The sequence below is a fragment of the Bufo bufo genome, chromosome 8 (genome assembly GCF_905171765.1).
Source record: "Bufo bufo chromosome 8, aBufBuf1.1, whole genome shotgun sequence".
Lineage (NCBI taxonomy): Eukaryota > Metazoa > Chordata > Amphibia > Anura > Bufonidae > Bufo > Bufo bufo.
Window position 1 is genome coordinate 207323987 of NC_053396.1, and position 18995 is coordinate 207342981.

The 18995-nt window shown below is 50.4% G+C and overlaps 1 protein-coding gene across 6 annotated transcripts in view; it reads left to right on the top strand.

Moving 5' to 3' along the window:
- The window catches only part of AGPAT1 (1-acylglycerol-3-phosphate O-acyltransferase 1), a 29947-nt gene extending 12139 nt beyond the window's left edge, over positions 1 to 17808 (top strand). For 5 of the 6 annotated variants that reach the window (XM_040406191.1, XM_040406188.1, XM_040406189.1 and 2 more), the window contains 6 exons: positions 4154 to 4343; positions 5825 to 5958; positions 6201 to 6376; positions 8259 to 8354; positions 9277 to 9349; positions 16495 to 16652. In XM_040406191.1, coding sequence (XP_040262125.1) covers positions 4154 to 4343; positions 5825 to 5958; positions 6201 to 6376; positions 8259 to 8354; positions 9277 to 9349; positions 16495 to 16652 — 827 coding nt within the window. Of the gene's footprint in view, positions 1 to 4153; positions 4344 to 5824; positions 5959 to 6200; positions 6377 to 8258; positions 8355 to 9276; positions 9350 to 16494 lie in introns of all 6 variants that reach the window. The other variant, XM_040406186.1, reaches the window with a different exon arrangement.
- The last annotated feature ends 1187 nt before the right edge of the window (positions 17809 to 18995 follow it).

Consider the following 18995-nt stretch of genomic DNA (forward strand, 5'->3'; position numbering starts at 1 on the left):
TGATTATTCATCCCCCCAGGTCTTGTTCCTGCTGACATCTTGCCAAGTGAGTTTACAAGGAATTGGTTGCAGCTTGCGCTGTGTCCGGCCTCTGACTCACTTATTGCAGAATCACTTGGCAGACGGGCAGCTGGTATCAGTCCAGGCTGACGGCTGCGGTGGTATCTGGCAGGAAGGATAGCTTCACAGGAGCAGAAGAGGGGCAGCGCCCGGTCACTGTGACACCGGGTGCCCTGGATTTAGTCAGACCTGAAGCCAACGCTTTCATAGAAAGCAGGGCGTGCCCCTGTAGAAACGGAGATCGGAGGGCGGCTTCATTCACTTATGCACTCCCGGAGAGCTGCCTAGAGAATAGTGATCTGTATTGCCATGTAGGTGCCACGTCTATACAGCCCCTGATGATGCACTATGCTGGTGGGTGAAGCGAAGGTCCCCTGTGTCTTGGTCGTGTCCATGAGACAGATCATCGAAATATGAAGTCTAGGACTAAAGGGCGGCCAACCTCAGACGCCCTCTGTGGCGCCCTGACTGTGCCCCTCGCCCCTATGCTGACCCAGTGAACGCATCAGCATGGTTACCGGTCTCCTGCGCCTATACTTCGTGTAACCTGGAGTCCAGGCTGCTGAGCTGACAGAAGATTGTCCACGCTGGATGCAACTGTAGCAACCCTTCAGCTGTGAGAGATGTCAACATTTCCAGCCACTGGATGTAAAGAAAGAAAGCAAAGGTCTTACTAAACGGCGAGGGATCGAAACGCAGAGGCTGTCAGAACGGGGGAATTTATGATATGATCAGTGCAAGACCGCATCGTCCTAATGCCCAAGCACTTGACACCCGTGGAAAATTGGTGCGCGTTCATCTGGAGCGTTGTGCTTGGTATTGCAGCGCAGTCCCCTTTACTTGAATCGGAGTGAACTGTGCCTAGGAAGAGATCGCAGAGACCTCTTTAAAGGGCTGATCGGTGGGGGTGCCAGGTGTCGGACCCTCCCAAATCAGATGGGATTTTGATATCGATGATCTATCCTCTGCACGGATCGGCGGGGCTGCCGGGAATCGGCTGTTTGAAAAGGCTGCTGCGCTCAGGTAAGCGCTGCGGCCTCCTCCTCGCAGCTTACCAAACACAGCGCTGTATAGCGGCCATGCTTGGTATTGCAGCTCGGCCCCGTTCACTTTGATGGGTCTGAGCTGTGACGTCACTGGCCTAGGAAGAGGACTAAGCGCTCAGCGTGCTGCGACCTCCTCCAATAGCTTTAATGACCTATCCTGAAGATAGGTCATCAATATTCTCCTCCTCCCAGAAAACCCCTTTAAGGCTGATGGTCCTCATGCCAGTCTTAATAGCCTACCCCTATGGCAGACGGCGCCCCGGGATTATTCAGAGGTCAGAGTCCCGACACATCGGCGGGAGTTTTGTGCCCCACGAAAGAGAATCTGCTCCAGCAAGGGAGCTGGTGTAAAATCTGCACCTGATGTGTGCCCGGTCCTGCGGATGGCGCTGCGTGCAGGTAGATGTACAGGCTGGGGGTGGGAAGGGGTTAACCCGTCCATTGATCTGCAGGGTTAACTTTTTAGCATTGAAGAATGTTAATACCCTTATCTCAGAAATAATGTGGAGCTTATGTGCAGCGGGAGATCCCCCCGGGGTTAGAATTTCAGGGGGTGAGAACGGACTTGCACTTGGCCAGAGCCCAGCTGGCATTCACGTGACCCGGTGCAGCCCGGGCAGCAGGAGCGGCAGCCGAGAAATGTCAGACAAAGAGCTAACACATGAGCACAAAAGAGGGATTGACTGGACTGGGGTCCCGGGGTGGCAGAGGTCGGGGGAGGGGGGACCATGGTGCAATATATCAATGCCATGGTCTAGGCTGGGTGTAATGTCACTCCTGGGGGGGGGGGGGGGACGCCACAGGTAAGGTGACGAGATACGGCCTGATAAGGGAACTTATCTGAGCTCAGCCCAGGCGTGGTCACCGCTCACCGTGCATGGACACTGCCGGCCGTCTGTAAGTAGATCTGCAGCCAGAAGCCATTTCTGAGGTCGCAGCATGGAGAGTCCGGCTTATTACGGCGTAACCGGCCGCGAGGGTCCGTATACAGAGTGTGACCACTGCCCCTGTTCTCTTCAGACTACAACTCCCAGCGTGCCCTGCAGGCTATAGATTAGATCTTACATTTCTCTCTCTGCTGCCGTAATCTTCCTCTGGGAAGGATGTGACAGGTAGTTTGGGAAGCTCCAGCTGGGGGTTGTCATCCTGCCATACAGGACCAGGGGGCTCTGGGGAAGACGGGCACAGGCTCCTTTTTCTGTATGGAACAGAAACATGGACTTTTACGTACCTTTTTTCTTTTTTTTTTTGGGGAGGGGGGGTGGGGGGGGTTACCATGCTGGTCTAGAAATCACGTGTCGGCTATGCTAGGAGTTGTAGTTTCACAACGATCAGGGAGGTGTCAGTATGATTGGTGTTATAGGTTCACAACAACTTGTAGGCTACAGGTTGCTTGTAGCTATCGGGGCATGATGGGTGTTGCTGTTTTACAGCAGCTTGAGGGCTCCAGATTTCTTGTCGGCTATGCTGGGAGTTGTTAATGCTACATCCTGAGGGCTAGCGGTTGCCTGCAGCTGGCAGGAATGCTGGAGGTTGTTGTTCCGTTTAGGTTTCATGTAGCTGTCGGGCATGCGGGGACTTGTGCCCCTCAAGCTGTAGTAGAGCAACTAGTTGCTTGTGGCCGTTGGGTATGCTGGGAGCTGTTGTTCTACTACATCTGCAGGTTGCTTGCAGCTGTTAGGCATGCTGGGAGTTGTTGTTCTACAGACGGAGGGCTGCAGGTTACTTGGGCTGTCAGGTATGCTGGGACTTTTTGTTCTGCTACATCATGACGGCTAGAGGTTGCTTGTGGATGTTGGTTATGCTGGAAGTATTAGTACAGCCTGAGGGCTATAGGTTGCTTGCGACGGTCAGGTTTGCTGGGAGTTGTTGTTCTGCTACAGCTGGAGGGCTGCAGGGTCGTGGATAAGAAATGTGTTTCTAATGAAGACCTGAGCTGTGTATATATCAGAAGTGTGTGCAAAGGTACGAGGTGGTGCGGAGAGCGCGGCTCCTCGGAGACATCATGTAGCTCATGTAGGGACTCCATGTACTGTCCATCTCTGCCGTCCTCCCTTGTCGCCCCTTTTCTTGCCGTCCTCCCTTGTCGCCCCTTTTCTTGCCGTCCTCCCTTGTCGCCCCCTTTCTTCCCTTGTCGCCCCTTTTTTTCCCGTCTTCCCTTGTCGCCCCTTTTCTTCCCGTCTTCCCTTGTCGCCCCTTTTCTTCCCGTCTTCCCTTGTCGCCCCTTTTCTTCCCGTCTTCCCTTGTCGCCCCTTTTCTTCCCGTCTTCCCTTGTCGCCCCTTTTCTTCCCGTCTTCCCTTGTCGCCCCTTTTCTTCCCGTCTTCCCTTGTCGCCCCTTTTCTTCCCGTCTTCCCTTGTCGCCCCTTTTCTTCCCGTCTTCCCTTGTCGCCCCTTTTCTTCCCGTCTTCCCTTGTCGCCCCTTTTCTTCCCGTCTTCCCTTGTCGCCCCTTTTCTTCCCGTCTTCCCTTGTCGCCCCTTTTCTTCCCGTCTTCCCTTGTCGCCCCTTTTCTTCCCGTCTTCCCTTGTCGCCCCTTTTCTTCCCGTCTTCCCTTGTCGCCCCTTTTCTTCCCGTCTTCCCTTGTCGCCCCTTTTCTTCCCGTCTTCCCTTGTCGCCCCTTTTCTTCCCGTCTTCCCTTGTCGCCCCTTTTCTTCCCGTCTTCCCTTGTCGCCCCTTTTCTTCCCGTCTTCCCTTGTCGCCCCTTTTCTTCCCGTCTTCCCTTGTCGCCCCTTTTCTTCCCGTCTTCCCTTGTCGCCCCTTTTCTTCCCGTCTTCCCTTGTCGCCCCTTTTCTTCCCGTCTTCCCTTGTCGCCCCTTTTCTTCCCGTCTTCCCTTGTCGCCCCTTTTCTTCCCGTCCTCCCTTGTCGCCCCTTTTCTTCCCGTCCTCCCTTGTCGCCCCTTTTCTTCCCGTCCTCCCTTGTCGCCCCTTTTCTTCCCGTCCTCCCTTGTCGCCCCTTTTCTTCCCGTCCTCCCTTGTCGCCCCTTTTCTTCCCGTCCTCCCTTGTCGCCTGTCCTTACCAGTCTTCCATCTCTTCCCGTCCTTGTGCAGGTGCGATGGAGCTATCTGTGGCGCAGTGGCTTCTCGTGGTCTGTCTGGTGGCCTTCCCGCTGCTCTACGAATGGAGCGTCTCTTTCAAGTACTTCTGCAAGGTGGCGTTCTACAATGGCTGGATCCTGACGCTGGCCATCATGGCTATTCCCATATGTGCAGTGCGGGGGCGCAATGTGGAGAACATGAAGTAAGTATGGGCAGCCCCGCTCCTCTCTGTCCTTCGCTGCATTTTCCCTGTTTCTTTTGAGCCAAGGCCTCGCTCCTCTTTGGAGGTTCTCAGCCTCCACAAGAATGGTGGCCTCATACCCCACAGGGACCCCTGAAGTCAACACAGTAGCAGGATGAGCATGTGCATTGCTGCTCCATTGATCTCTATGTGGTGGTGCGCACAGCTATTTCCGTCAGTCCTGTGAATGGAGCGGCAGTGCATATGTTCAGCCGGCCTCTCTGTTCATTTCAGGGGCTCCCTGTTCTAGTGATCAGTGGTAGTCCCAGCAGTAGGACCTCCCACAATTTAATAGTTATCCCCTATCCGTTGGATAATATCCCTTTAAAAGGGACCAGCGCTGCAGTACCATTTACGGCCACTATCTAGTGTATGAGGGTTTGCTGTTCAGGCGCACAGAAGCCCCCATGCAAACAGCTTAATGGTGTAGATCTCAGGAGTGAGACCCTCACAGGTCTGATATTAAAGGGGTTCTCCGGGCTTTCAAAATCGATGACGTGTGCACGTGCCGTCTCCCTTCTCTCTTCCTGCTGCTATGTCTATGGCAGAGAGACAGGAGGCGGCACGGCGTGTGCCTTCTCTTCATACAGCTGATCAGCGGGGGTGCCAGATGTCGGATCCACGCCGATCTGATATTGATGACCTATCCTGAGGATATATCGTCAATATTAATAGCCCGGAGAACAACCATTAAAGGAGTTTGTTCACCCCCGGGGGCCATTCAGGCAGACCTTTCCCAATATGTCTGGACCAGCGGAAGGAAGTATACTTACCTGCTCCTCCGCAGCCACTGCTGCTCGCCAGTCTCCTTGCGTCAACATCTAGTTTGACATGGGTCATGTGACGGTGACGTGTACCCCATGTATCATGTGACCCAGTGAGATAACTCATGGGGGACATGTCCCGGCTGGATGGTGACAAGAGGTTGCCAGTGATCAGCAGCAGTAGCCAGAACCCAGTGGTGGGGAGCTGGTAAGTTTGTTTCCCCCTTCCCCCCAGTCCGGCCATGTTGTGGTGGGGGGTGGTTGGCCTGAAAGGCAACAACTCCTTTTAAGTCCTCAATATTAGGGTGCATGCACACAACCGTATTTTTGGTCCACGACAGAACTGCATTTTTTGTGGATTGGGTGCGGGCTCATTCATTTCTGTTGGGCTGCAAAAAGTGCGGACAGTACACAATGTCATCTGTGTGCTGACCGCAGCTGTGCCACAAATGATGGGACATGTCCAAATTTTTGTCCTTTCTTTTTTTTTTTTTTTTTTTTTCAACTGGGCCTACAAAACTGTGGGTGGGATGCACACGGGCAGCACCTGTGTTTTGCAGATCCACGATTAGCAGACTGCCAAATGGGTACGGTGGTGTGAATGCATCTTTACGGTCTCTTGTATATCTTAATCTTGTTCTCCGTGCGCAAACTGACGCTCCGTTCTTTCGGACGCAGAGTACTTCGATTCATGCTCTTGCATATTAAATATCTCTACGGAATTAAGATCGAGGTCCGCGGCTGGGAAAACTTCAACATCAAGGAGCCATATGTCATCGTGTCAAATCACCAGAGCTCATTGGATCTGCTGGGTAAGAAGAGGGGCGAGGCTGACCAGATGGGGTTGTTTCTGGGTTCATACTACGTTTTTTGGGGGGGGGGGGGATCTTGTCTGTGATTCATACTCTGCTGGGGTCAGCAGTGGTTGGGCCATCAGCTGGGGGGGGGGGGGTCTGACACTGTCTGAGGGTCCCGGTAACCCCCCACCCACTGATATGTAACTGCTGGAGGGTCTATAAAGGGCTAATGTGTCGCATCTTATTTTCTGCTCCAGGGATGATGGAGATCCTGCCTGGTCGCTGTGTGCCCATTGCCAAGCGTGAGCTGATGTACGCTGGCACTGCCGGGCTGGCGTGCTGGCTGGCCGGAGTCATCTTCATCAACCGCAAAAAAACTGATGACGCCATCAGTGTGATGATAGAGGCGGCGGAGACCATGCTGAAGGAGGATGTGAGGAGGGGAACCGGTGTGACAGGGGCATGAATGTCAGATACAGGAGCGGGGAGGTGTGAGCAGAGCTCCAGATTATCGCCACGGGGTCAGAAGTATGGTGATCTATCAGGGAATTGCCTGAGAGGTCTGATGATGATCTCACTGGCCAGTAGGGTTGCAATCGATACTTTTGTAACGGTATCAATTCCATATCTGGATATGCCATTTACCAATACTAGGCTGTGCTACTGCGCAGCCTAGTATCACAGAACATGGCGCACGCTGCTCCCAGCATTCCCTCCCTCCCCCTGTGCTGCTGCTGCCACCAATGAGAAGAGAGAGGGGCGGAGGAGGGGAGGGGCTGTGGCCACTGCGCCACCAATGAGAAGAGGGAGGAGGGGAGGGGCTGTGGCCACTGTGCCACCAATGAGAAGAGAGAGGAGGGGAGGGGAGGGGCTGTTGCCACTGCGCCACCAATGAGAAGAGAGAGGGGCGGAGGAGGGGAGGGGCTGTGGCCACTGCGCCACCAATTAAGTAATCCATTAATACAAATACAGGAGGCGGGTGCCAGCGGCAGAAACACATAGCTGGCACCCGACCTCTATGACGGGGAGCTGCGATCAGCGGCACTTAACCCCTCAGGTGCCGCACCTGAAGGGTTAACTGGCGCTGATCGCAGCTCCCCGTCGTAGAGGTCGGGTGCCAGCTATGTGTTTCTGCCGCTGGCACCCGCCTCCTGTATTTGTATTATTGGTTTAAAAACATTGGTGGCGCAGTGCGCCCCCCCAAACCCCCCCAGTATTAAATCATTGGTGGCGCAGTGCGCCCCCCCCAAACCCCCCCAGTATTAAATCATTGGTGGCACAGAGCGCCCCCCCTCCGAATCCCCCCAGTATTAAATCATTGGTGGCAGTGGCCACAGGGTCCCCTCCGCCCTCTTCTTTGGTGGTGCAGTGGCAGTTGTGATCGGAGCCCCAGCAGTGTAATCCTGTGGCTCCGATCGGTTACCATGGCAGCCAGGACGCTACTAAAGCCCTCCATGGTCTGCTCCCTGCTGCTGTGTGCACTATGCACAGGGCAGCAGAGAGAATGTGAAGTCCTATTAGAGCTCTATTAGGGTGAATAGGACAAGGTATGAAAAGATCCCAGGTTCTAACCCCTAAGGGGGAAATAGTAATTAAATAAAAAGTAAAAAAAAAAATAATTTAAAAACAAACACCAAAATATTAAGTATAAATCACCCCCTTTCCAAATTTTACGTATAAAATATATAAACAAATAAATAAACATATTACATAGCGCTGCGTCCGAAAAGTCCAAACTATTTAAATATTAAAAAGTATCTCCTATGCGGTGAACGCCGTAACAGAAAAAATAAAAACTGCACGATTCGCCATTTTTTGTGATCTTGTCCCCCCAAAAAATAGGATCAGACTATTCGATTATGGGCCGGACGTTCCATAAAATGTGGAATGCACGCGGCTTTTTTGGTGTTCTATTTTTTTCGCGTGGTATCGAGTATCGCTATGCTTTTTTTATGGTATCGAAATCAAATTCAAATTTTGGTATGGTGACCTACCCCGCAGTGAAGAATTCATATCCGCTACCCGTGTCCCGTGAGTCCTTCACTATAATGCAGGCACCTGACCGGCCATGACAGATTCAGGCTTTATACCCGCTGCCACTGCCGCTTCCGGCTTTATGTAAATTGCTGTTCATGCCCCTTAATATATTTGTGTGTCCAGTGAGAGAACCTGGGTCTCTATGGAGGCCGCCTCTCCCATCCTCTTATATCTGGTATTGGCACCTGCAGTCTTTAGTGAGGTCCTATAGTTTGGGGCAGGTTGTTAGAATGTGAGGACGGTGTGATGTCTGTCAGTAACTTACTGTCTGATCCTAGGTACGTGTGTGGGTATTTCCAGAGGGGACTCGAAATCACAGCGGGTCACTGCTGCCCTTTAAACGAGGGGCCTTTCATCTGGCCGTGCAAGCCCAGGTAAGAGGAACCCAATAAATGGAAGTGTAAAGTTTTAAAGGGGTTATCTAACCCCTATAATGCCCCCCAAAATGCCCGGGCACCGTAGACAGGTTATACTTACCTTGCTCCCCAGCATCCGCGTTGCTCCCGATGGCGGCTGCTGCATCTCCCCGTTGTGCGGATCAAAACATCCGGTGACAGCGGGGCAGCCAATAGCAGGCCGCGATGGGAACGAGCCTCCCTAGCATTGTGGGTGACGTGGGGAGATTCAGCAGCGGCCGTGCGGGCATCATGCGCGACGCGTGTGTCGGGGAGTGGGGCAAGTATAACCTGTATAATGTGCCCAGGCATTTTGGAGAAATGTAATTCCAGATGGCCTGGTCCTTTTTAAAGAAAATCTGTCCGTTTTGACAGCACTGGTTCAGGGATGGGGAAAGCAGGAGTAGTGTGAATGTGAAGTTTTATTCTGCGCCCAGGAGGCGGAGCCTTACCGTACAGTGCCCTCTGTATTGCGCTTTGTGACGGCTGTGGTGGTCTTCTGGATGGATGCTACAGCTGTCACTCAAAGCTCCTTCTCTTCGGCCGCTCTGCTGCGCCACCGGGGTGTAAACTTCTTCTGTTTTGATGCCGCTGCAGCAGTGACCATTTGACTTGACGCAGCTCCAGGAAGCAGGTGGCAGTTTGCCAAACCCCCCTCCGCCAAAAGTGCACAATTCCTTTAATGGGTTACACTTTGCATTTTATTTTATTTTACATTACCTTTTGCCCCTGTAACTGGGGATTTCCCATCCGCCTCCATTACAGGGTGGTCTGAAGCGCCTCTACCCACCCACTGTAGAGGTTTTATGGCCGTCTCGCCCAGCGGCTTTCCTCCCCTGCGATCATACGATTTGTCACGTGTTCTCTGGCCTCCTTGCATCACACTTTTTCTGTGTCTTAGGTCCCAGTAATTCCAGTCGTCATGTCTTCCTATAAGGATTTCTACTGCAAGAAAGACAAAAAGTTCTCTACAGGTGAGTTGCCGGACTTTGTGCAATCAGTCGATCTCACACAGTAGACAGGTGTGACAGGATGTGTTGTCATACTGACGTGTCCTTTATTTGCTTTGACCCACTCCTGCCGCACTGGGGACTCGCTATGCTTGGCGAGTGTCCAGTGTCCAAGAGATCCAGGCAGCTATAGCTCAAGACCAGTGAAGAATTTTAACTGTGCGTGTATGGTAAAAGTTATTTGGGAGCCTGCTGTGCCTGTTCAGGGCCCCCGGATATATACGGACATCATGGGATTACTGCACATACATAAAGCAAGGTCTGAGGACCCACAGAGAATCACGTAGACTGCACAGTGCTGCAGAGACAACACGCCCTGCACATACAGCTGATCAATGGAGATCTGACCGCTGGGACCCCAACCGATCACAAGAATGGGGATCCCTGAGTCACCTGTGTGAATGGAGCAGTAACTCCACTGCATTCAGTTCTATGGGACTGATGGAGATGAGCCAAGGGCTGTACTCGGCAGTCTCAGGGACAGTGAATGGAGCGGTGGTCACACGTGTGCAGTGCTACGCCATTCATACTGGGGTCTTAAAGGGCATTCCTGTAGTCGGACCCACATGCATTTATCCCCTCTCCCATGGATATGTTATAAATGGTGTTCGTCAGCAAACTGTATTAAAGGGGTTATCCTGGAAAAGATAACGGTTGACTTATCTTCAGGATAGGTCATCATTATCACATCCGCGGGGGTCCAAGTCCCGGCCTTCCTGCTTGTCATCCGTTTGAGGGAGCCGCTGCGCTCACCGGAGCTCTGTCGAGCAGTGCAGGCTCCCGGCAGCTTTTCAAGCACAGCGCCGTACATTGTATAGTGGATGTGCCTGATATTGCAGCTCAGCCCCATTGACTTGAATGGGGCTGAGCTGCAACTAGTCCATGTGACCGATGTACGGTAATGTCCCTGACACATGTCTGACCAGGATTGGTGCAGGTTCTAGTTGGCAGACGCAGTGGGTCAAAGCTGTGGACACCCATAGCAGCCAACTGTGCAGATCCCCAAACCTCAGGTAGAGGGGGGGTGTTGTCAACTTAAAGGTACTTCTTCTACAGTCAATAATTAAATCTTCTTCTCCGTTTGGTGCTGCAAAGTGCTTAGAAATGTTAGCGGAGGAGCATTTAGCACCCCATGAACTCCGGTAGGGGGTTGTGGTGGGAGTACTGTGAACTCTCTTTAACCCTTCATGGTCATGTGCCTATACAGTGGATATAAAAAGTCTACACACCCCTGTGTTACAATGTCAGGTTTCTGTGATGTAAAAAAAATGAGACAAAGATAAATCATTTCAGAACTTTTTCCACCTTTAATGTGACCTATAAACTGTACAACTCCATTGAAAATAAACTGAAATCTTTTAGGTAGAGGGAAGAAAAAATATAAAAATAAAATAATATGGTTGCATAAGTGTGCACACCCTTCAACTAATACTTTGTTGAAGCACCTTTTGATTTTATTACAGCACTCAGTCTTTTTGGGGTATGAGTCTATCAGCATGGCACATTTTGACTTGGCAAGATTTGCCCGCTCTTCTTTGCAAAAACACTCCAAATCTGTCAGATTGCGAGGGCATCTCCTGGGCACAGCCCTCTTCAGATCACCCCACAGATTTTCAATCGGATTCAGGTCTGGGCTCTGGCTGGGCCATTCCAAGACTTTAATCTTCTTCTGGTGAAGCCATTCCTTTGTTGATTTGGATGTATGCTTTGGGTCGTTGTCATGCTGAAAGATGAAGTTCGTCTTCATGTTCAGCTTTCTAGCAGAAGCCGGAAGGTTTTGTGCCAATATTGACTGGTATTTGGAACTGTCCATAATTCCCTCTAGCTTAACTAAGGCCCCAGTTCCAGCTGAAGAAGAACAGCCCCTTGGCATGATGCTGCCCCCGCCATGCTTCACTGTGGGGATGGTGTTCTTTTGGTGATGTGCAGTGTTGTTTTTGGGCCAAACATATCTTTTGGAATTATGGCCAAAAAGTTCAACCTTGGTTTCATCAGACCATAACACCTTTTCCCACATGCTTTTGGGAGACTTCAGATGTGTTTTTGCAAAATGCAGCCTGGCTTGGATGTTTTTCTTCGTAAGAAAAGGCTTTCGTCTTGCCACTCTACCCCATAACCCAGACATATGAAGAATACGGGAGATTGTTGTCACATGTACCACACAGCCAGTACTTGCCAGATATTCCTGCAGCTCTTTTAATGTTGCTGTAGACCACTTGGTCGCCTCCCAGACCAGTTTTCTTCTCGTCTTTTCATCAATTTTGGAGGGACGTCCAGTTCTTGGTAATGTCACCGTTGTGTCATATTTTCTCCACTCGATGATGACTGTGTTCCATGGTATATCTAATGCCTTGGAAATTCTTTTGTACACTTTTTCTGACTGATACCTTTTAAAATGAGATCCCTCTTATGCTTTGGAAGCTCTCTGTGGACCGTGGCTTCTGCTGTGGGATGCGACTAAGGCTACTTTCACACCTGCGTTTAGGTCGGATCCGTCTGATATGTGCCCAGACGTATCCGCACCTATAATGCAAACGCTTAGATCCGTTCAGAACGGATCCGTTTGCATTACCATGAACAAAAAATGTTCATGATAATGCAAACGGATCCGTTTTGACTTTACATTGAAAGTCAATGGGAGACGGATCCGTTTGAAAATTGAGCCATACTGTGTCAAATTCAAACGGATCCGTCCCCATTGACTTACATTGTAAGTCTGGACGGATCCGTTTGCCTCCGCACGGCCAGGCGGACACCCGAACGCTGCAAGCTGCGTTCGGGTGTCCGCCTGCTGAGCGGAGCGGAGGACAAACGGAGCCAGACTGATGCATTCTGAGCGGATCCGCATCCATTCAGAATGCATTAGGGCTGGACGGATCCGTTCGGGGCCGCTTGTGAGAGCCTTCAAACGGAACTCACAAGCGGAGCCCCGAACGCTAGTGTGAAAGTAGCCTAAGAAAACTTCAGGAAAGACCAACTAGAGCAGCAGAACTTTATTTGGGGTTAATCAGAGGCACTTTACATGATGGCCGGTGTATGCTGACTCCTATTTAACAGGATTGTGAATGTGATTGCTTCATTCTGAACACAGCTACATCCCCAGTTATAAGAGGGTGTGCACACTTATGCAATCACATTATTTTAGTTTTTTTTGTTTTCTTCCCTCTACCTAAAAGATTTCAGTTTGTTTGTCAATTGGGTGGTACAGTTTATAGGTCACATTAAAGGTGGAAAAAGTTCTGAAATGATTTATCTTTGTCTCATTTTTTTACATCACAGAAACCTGACATTTTAAACAGGGGTGTGTAGACTTATTCTATCCACTGTGTATATATATATATATATATACAGTGGGGGAAATAATTATTTGACCCCTCACTGATTTTGTAAGTTTGTCCAATGACAAAGAAATGAAAAGTCTCAGAACAGTATCATTTCAATGGTAGGTTTATTGTAACAGTGGCAGATAGCACATCAAAAGGAAAATCGAAAAAATAACTTTAAATAAAAGATATCAACTGATTTGCATTTCATTGAGTGAAATAAGTATTTGAACCCCTACCAACCATTAAGAGTTCTGGCTCCCACAGAGTGGTTAGACACTTCTACTCAATTAGTCACCCTCATTAAGGACACCTGTCTTAACTAGTCACCTGTATAAAAGACACCTGTCCACAGAATCAATCAATCAAGCAGACTCCAAACTCTCCAACATGGGAAAGACCAAAGAGCTGTCCAAGGATGTCAGAGACAAAATTGTAGACCTGCACAAGGCTGGAATGGGCTACAAAACCATTAGCAAGAAGCTGGGAGAGAAGGTGACAACTGTTGGTGCGATTGTTCGAAAATGGAAGGAGCACAAAATGACCATCAATCGACCTCGCTCTGGGGCTCCACGCAAGATCTCACCTCGTGGGGTGTCAATGGTTCTGAGAAAGGTGAAAAAGCATCCTAGAACTACACGGGAGGAGTTAGTTAATGACCTCAAATTAGCAGGGACCACAGTCACCAAGAAAACCATTGGAAACACATTACACCGCAATGGATTAAAATCCTGCAGGGCTCGCAAGGTCCCCCTGCTCAGGAAGGCACATGTGCAGGCCCGTCTGAAGTTTGCCAATGAACACCTGAATGATTCAGAGAGTGACTGGGAGAAGGTGCTGTGGTCTGATGAGACCAAAATAGAGCTCTTTGGCATTAACTCAACTCGCTGTGTTTGGAGGAAGAAAAATGCTGCCTATGACCCCCAAAACACCGTCCCCACCGTCAAGCATGGGGGTGGAAACATTTTGCTTTGGGGGTGTTTTTCTGCTAAGGGCACAGGACAACTTATTCGCATAAACGGGAAAATGGACGGAGCCATGTATCGTGAAATCCTGAGCGACAACCTCCTTCCCTCTGCCAGGAAACTGAAAATGGGTCGTGGATGGGTGTTCCAGCACGACAATGACCCAAAACATACAGCAAAGGCAACAAAGGAGTGGCTCAAGAAGAAGCACATTAAGGTCATGGAGTGGCCTAGTCAGTCTCCGGACCTTAATCCAATCGAAAACCTATGGAGGGAGCTCAAGCTCAGAGTTGCACAGAGACAGCCTCGAAACCTTAGGGATTTAGAGATGATCTGCAAAGAGGAGTGGACCAACATTCCTCCTAAAATGTGCGCAAACTTGGTCATCAATTACAAGAAACGTTTGACCTCTGTGCTTGCAAACAAGAGTTTTTCCACCAAGTATTAAGTCTTTTTTTGTTAGAGGGTTCAAATACTTATTTCACTCAATGAAATGCAAATCAGTTGCTATCTTTTATTTAAAGTTATTTTTTCGATTTTCCTTTTGATGTGCTATCTGCCACTGTTACAATAAACCTACCATTGAAATGATACTGTTCTGAGACTTTTCATTTCTTTGTCATTGGACAAACTTACAAAATCAGTGAGGGGTCAAATAATTATTTCCCCCACTGTATAACTATAACCTTATGGTGTCCTCAGCTGTGATGTGATGATGGTACTTTAACCATCCAACCATAAAAGGCGATCATTAACCATATATTTATGGGACTATCACTCCCAACAGATGGCATTTGTTCAGTCAGTCATGACCTGTTTCGTCGTTGCTCTTAATGTTTCTTGGGCCTTAGATGTTTTCCAGTGTATTCCCCTTTTAATGACCAGTAGTGAATACTATTAGCATGCTGGTCAGATGTGGGGTAGATGAAGGTGTGTGATGCCAGCTTTACTCAGAGGGCATCCGTCCAGTAGTCTGCAGTGAGGAGGCGCTGGAGGTAACTGTGCAGCAGTAAGTATTATAGCGATCTGCAGTGCACGCGCTGATCCCCTGTGTACCATAACGCTGCGTGTCCGCTCAGCGCAGAGATCAGTGTATCGCAAGACTGAAGATTCTTCCCAAAACTATGTTCAGAGAAGCATTGCTGTACAATGTTCTGCTGAATTTACTGCTAACATATAGCAGTAATCGATGTGTGCACCCTCCCAACGTGATTTCCGGGAGCATCTCCCCACTCATGGAGGGAGCATTGCAGTCCTGCTGAGGTCAGTAGGGACTCGCAGGCTTTCTCAATGAGTGGGTGAGGTAGCAGGACTCGCAGGCTTTTTTTTGAGAGGTTGGATGAAGAAGGACTAACAGGCTTTCTGTGTGTGTGGCCAGGCGTAATAGGACTCTCAGATTTTCTGTATGAGTAGCAGGACTCGCAGGCTTCCTCTACGTGTGCAGGTGGGGGTAGCGGGACTCGCAGGCTTCCTCTACGTGTGCAGGTGGATGTAGCAGGACTCGCAGGCTTCCTGTACGTGTGCAGGTGGGGGTACCGGGACTCGCAGGCTTCCTCTACGTGTGCAGGTGGGGCTAGCAGGACTCGCAGGCTTCCTCTACGTGTGCAGGTGGATGTAGCGGGACTCGCAGGCTTCCTCTACTTGTGCAGGTGGATGTAGCAGGACTCGCAGGCTTCCTGTACGTGTGCAGGTGGGGGTACCGGGACTCGCAGGCTTCCTCTACGTGTGCAGGTGGGGCTAGCAGGACTCGCAGGCTTCCTCTACGTGTGCAGGTGGATGTAGCGGGACTCGCAGGCTTCCTCTACTTGTGCAGGTGGATGTAGCGGGACTCGCAGGCTTCCTGTACGTGTGCAGGTGGAGGTAGCAGGACTCGCAGGCTTCCTCTACGTGTGCAGGTGGAGGTAGCAGGACTCGCAGGCTTCCTCTACGTGGGCAGGTGGAGGTAGCAGGACTCGCAGGCTTCCTGTACGTGTGCAGGTGGAGGTAGCAGGACTCGCAGGCTTCCTCTACGTGTGCAGGTGGGGCTAGCAGGACTCTCAGGCTTCCTGTACGTGTGCAGGTGGGGCTAGCAGGACTCGCAGGCTTCCTGTACGTGTGCAGGTGGAGGTAGCAGGACTCGCAGGCTTCCTCTACGTGTGCAGGTGGAGGTAGCAGGACTCGCAGGCTTCCTCTACGTGTGCAGGTGGAGGTAGCAGGACTCGCAGGCTTCCTCTACGTGTGCAGGTGGAGGTAGCAGGACTCGCAGGCTTCCTCTACGTGTGCAGGTGGAGGTAGCAGGACTCGCAGGCTTCCTGTACGTGTGCAGGTGGAGGTAGCAGGACTCGCAGGCTTCCTGTACGTGTGCAGGTGGATGTAGCGGGACTTGCAGGCTTCCTCTACGTGTGCAGGTGGGGCTAGCGGGACTCGCAGGCTTTGTGTGCGAGCAGGGGTAGCAGAACTTAGAGGCTGTCTGTAGGTGGGCAGGGGTAGCAGAACTTAGAGGCCGTCTGTGTAGGTGGGCAGGGGTAGCAGGGCTCACAGACTGTCTCTATGAAGTGGACATTGGTAGCAGGAGTTGTACGATTTCTCTGAATGGAAGGGGTATCAGGACTCAAAAACTTTCTTTGTGTGTGGGCAAGGGTAGCGGGGCTCAAAGGCCGTCTCTGTGTGCAGGACGGGGTAGCAGGGGCTCAGGTTATCGTGGAGAGCTGGCAGCAGTAAAACCGCTATTTACTACTGACTCTTTTATATCCAGATTTTTGATTTATACATGTTTATTTTTTTCCTTTTAATAATTCTCATCCTTTCTGGAATTAACTTGCGGCCACTTTTTCTCTTTCAGGAAAGTGTACGGTGCAGATTCTTCCAGGCGTGCCCACCAGGGGGCTGTGTGCTGACGACGTCCCCGACCTCGCTGACAAAGTCCGAGGGCTGATGCTTGAGACATTCACTCACATTTCGAATGAGCGCCCAGGAAAAGAGCCTGGGGGTGGACATTGATCCTCTTCCACCACCTTTACTGTCATCCTTGGCCAGGCTACCACCTCCCCACCCCCATTCAGGAGAAAACCGAAAGAGGTACAATACTGAGAGAGAGAGGGAGGAGAGAGCAAGATGGCCATCCAAGGATCCCATTAAACGACCATAGATTAGCTCAGATAGAGATCCCTACCAACGTGATAGAACGGCAGGAACCTGCGTCTTTCCTTGGTAGGCGCCGCTTTGTAGTCAATAGCATTTTAATTTTATTTCCGGTATCAATAACCGAAAGAAAACCGACATTCCCTTCGAACCGAAAAGGATGCAGAAAGTTAACTGCAGTACAAAGATGAAGACGTTACGTCGGCAGAATGACTTCGAGATACCGAGGAAGTGGAATGTGAGCCTGGCCTCTTGTACAGGATAGGAGGGTAAAGGCCCGTACAGATGAGGTGGGTGCTCCATAGTCGGAAAGTGGCCCGGCTGTGTATGCAGAAACCCAGATACAGGGAGAGGATCGGACAACATTCCATTACGGGTCGTCAGTACATAGAGGCTAGTGATATTTATGCGGGGGTGCCTTAACTGTATTTATATTTATTTGAGGCCGGTACTGCGCTCTCCTTCTCGACTGTCTGCAGTCTTCCTTCTCTCTCTCCTCGCCTCTCTCTGTTCAGAAACAGTTAGCCAGGAATGGGGTAGGCCAGTCATATAGGGTAGAGGATGCCCGCCATCGCCCTATTCGGCTGCCCTCTTCAGCCTTCCATCATTTTAAATCATTACGGACTTGGAATGGAGGCAGGAACCATGAGACTGATCTGCCCAAGCTGTGGCCTCTTCTCCCCCCCCCTCCCTCCAGGAAGCCTTCCCGTGCTGCCATCCATCCGCAAAACCGCCGACCCGCAACTTTCAGCCTCTCCCCGGACCCCTGTCTTGTGGCCTGAGAACAGTTTTGTTACACTCCGCGGCCTGATCCCTTCTCTGTCCTCATATCTGCCTCCCCTTTCCACGCGCTTCTCATGTGCTAGTGCGAGGCGTGGAAGAGTTTACATGTGCCAATGTGTTCATAGCTTACCGTTAGAGGGAAGAGGATGCCTTGTGGGTATGACGTGGGCGGGAGGGGCATATTAATCGCCTGTCCTGTATATGTGAAATAGCATTGCACAACTTTTTCTGGGTCATCGGTGTGTCTGCTCTTTATTCCTCTGGATTTTGTCTGTGAATGGCTCATGGATGGTTTGACTGAGTTGTGTGTAGAGCAGGGATCGACCACCTCCGGCGCGCCAGCGATTCTGAAACTACATTTCCCAGAATGCTTCATTCGCTTCTATGAAAGTTACAAAAAACAGCTGCGCAAGTGTGCATGCTGAGAGTTGTGGTGGAGCGCCGGCGGTTGCAGACCCCCCGGTGTAGAGGGTTCGCTGACTGCTGCGTCCACAATTCTGCTGGTTCCCGGTTTTATAATATAAGGTTGGATGTCGCACTAGGATATCTGAGACCCCAAAAGAGGTGCTCCTTACCTGTCGAGAACACTCACTCCATCACTGTAGAATGTGGAACAGGGCACTCTCGGAAATTTCGGACCATTAAGAGATGCAAGAAATGTATATTTTATTGTTGTACTAAATAATGTAAAACAATGGACCTCGCTATAAAAACATATATAAAATCTGAAATATTGGTTAATAGCAACAGTCAATATATCTAAATAGCAGCAGAATGTGATGGAATAAATAAGCCGTCCCAACAGCAATATATCGATGGTATTGAAAATAGGGCCGAACCGCAATAAATCGGAGGTCAATGATAAATCCACTAACCATCGATATTGAGACTTCAAAGTTCCTTAACTTATTCCACCAGAACCAATCCGTCCTATGAATGCTAGTTTTTGTTTATTTTTTTCTTTTTGGTAAAACTCTCCTGAGCAGAGCGGCGTCCCGCTACTTTATTTTTCTAATGAGGAAGGGGTGACCGTATATATATACACCCCGAAACGCGTCTGGTGCCACATCCCCCGCAATTTGTGACCAGATACTTTAAAAAAAACATCGACTGAAACCGACCCGAAATAAGTGGGATCTATCATCTTCGAAAGTTACCTGCGCGATTTGACGGCCAACACAGAAAGGGACCGAGACCTCACTGGCCCACGTGTTGAACAGCAGCCCGCCAGCGTGGTCTTCGTTAGAAAAATAACTCCCGATACCGCAAGGTTCGGTAAAGTCTGATTCGATGGAAGCCGGATTAAAGGTAACCTAATAATGGCTTGCAAGCTGTAAAGTAGCGGGAGGACGCCGCTCTGCTCAGGAGAGTTTTACAAAAAAATCAACAAAAACTATCATTCATAGGACGGATTGGTTC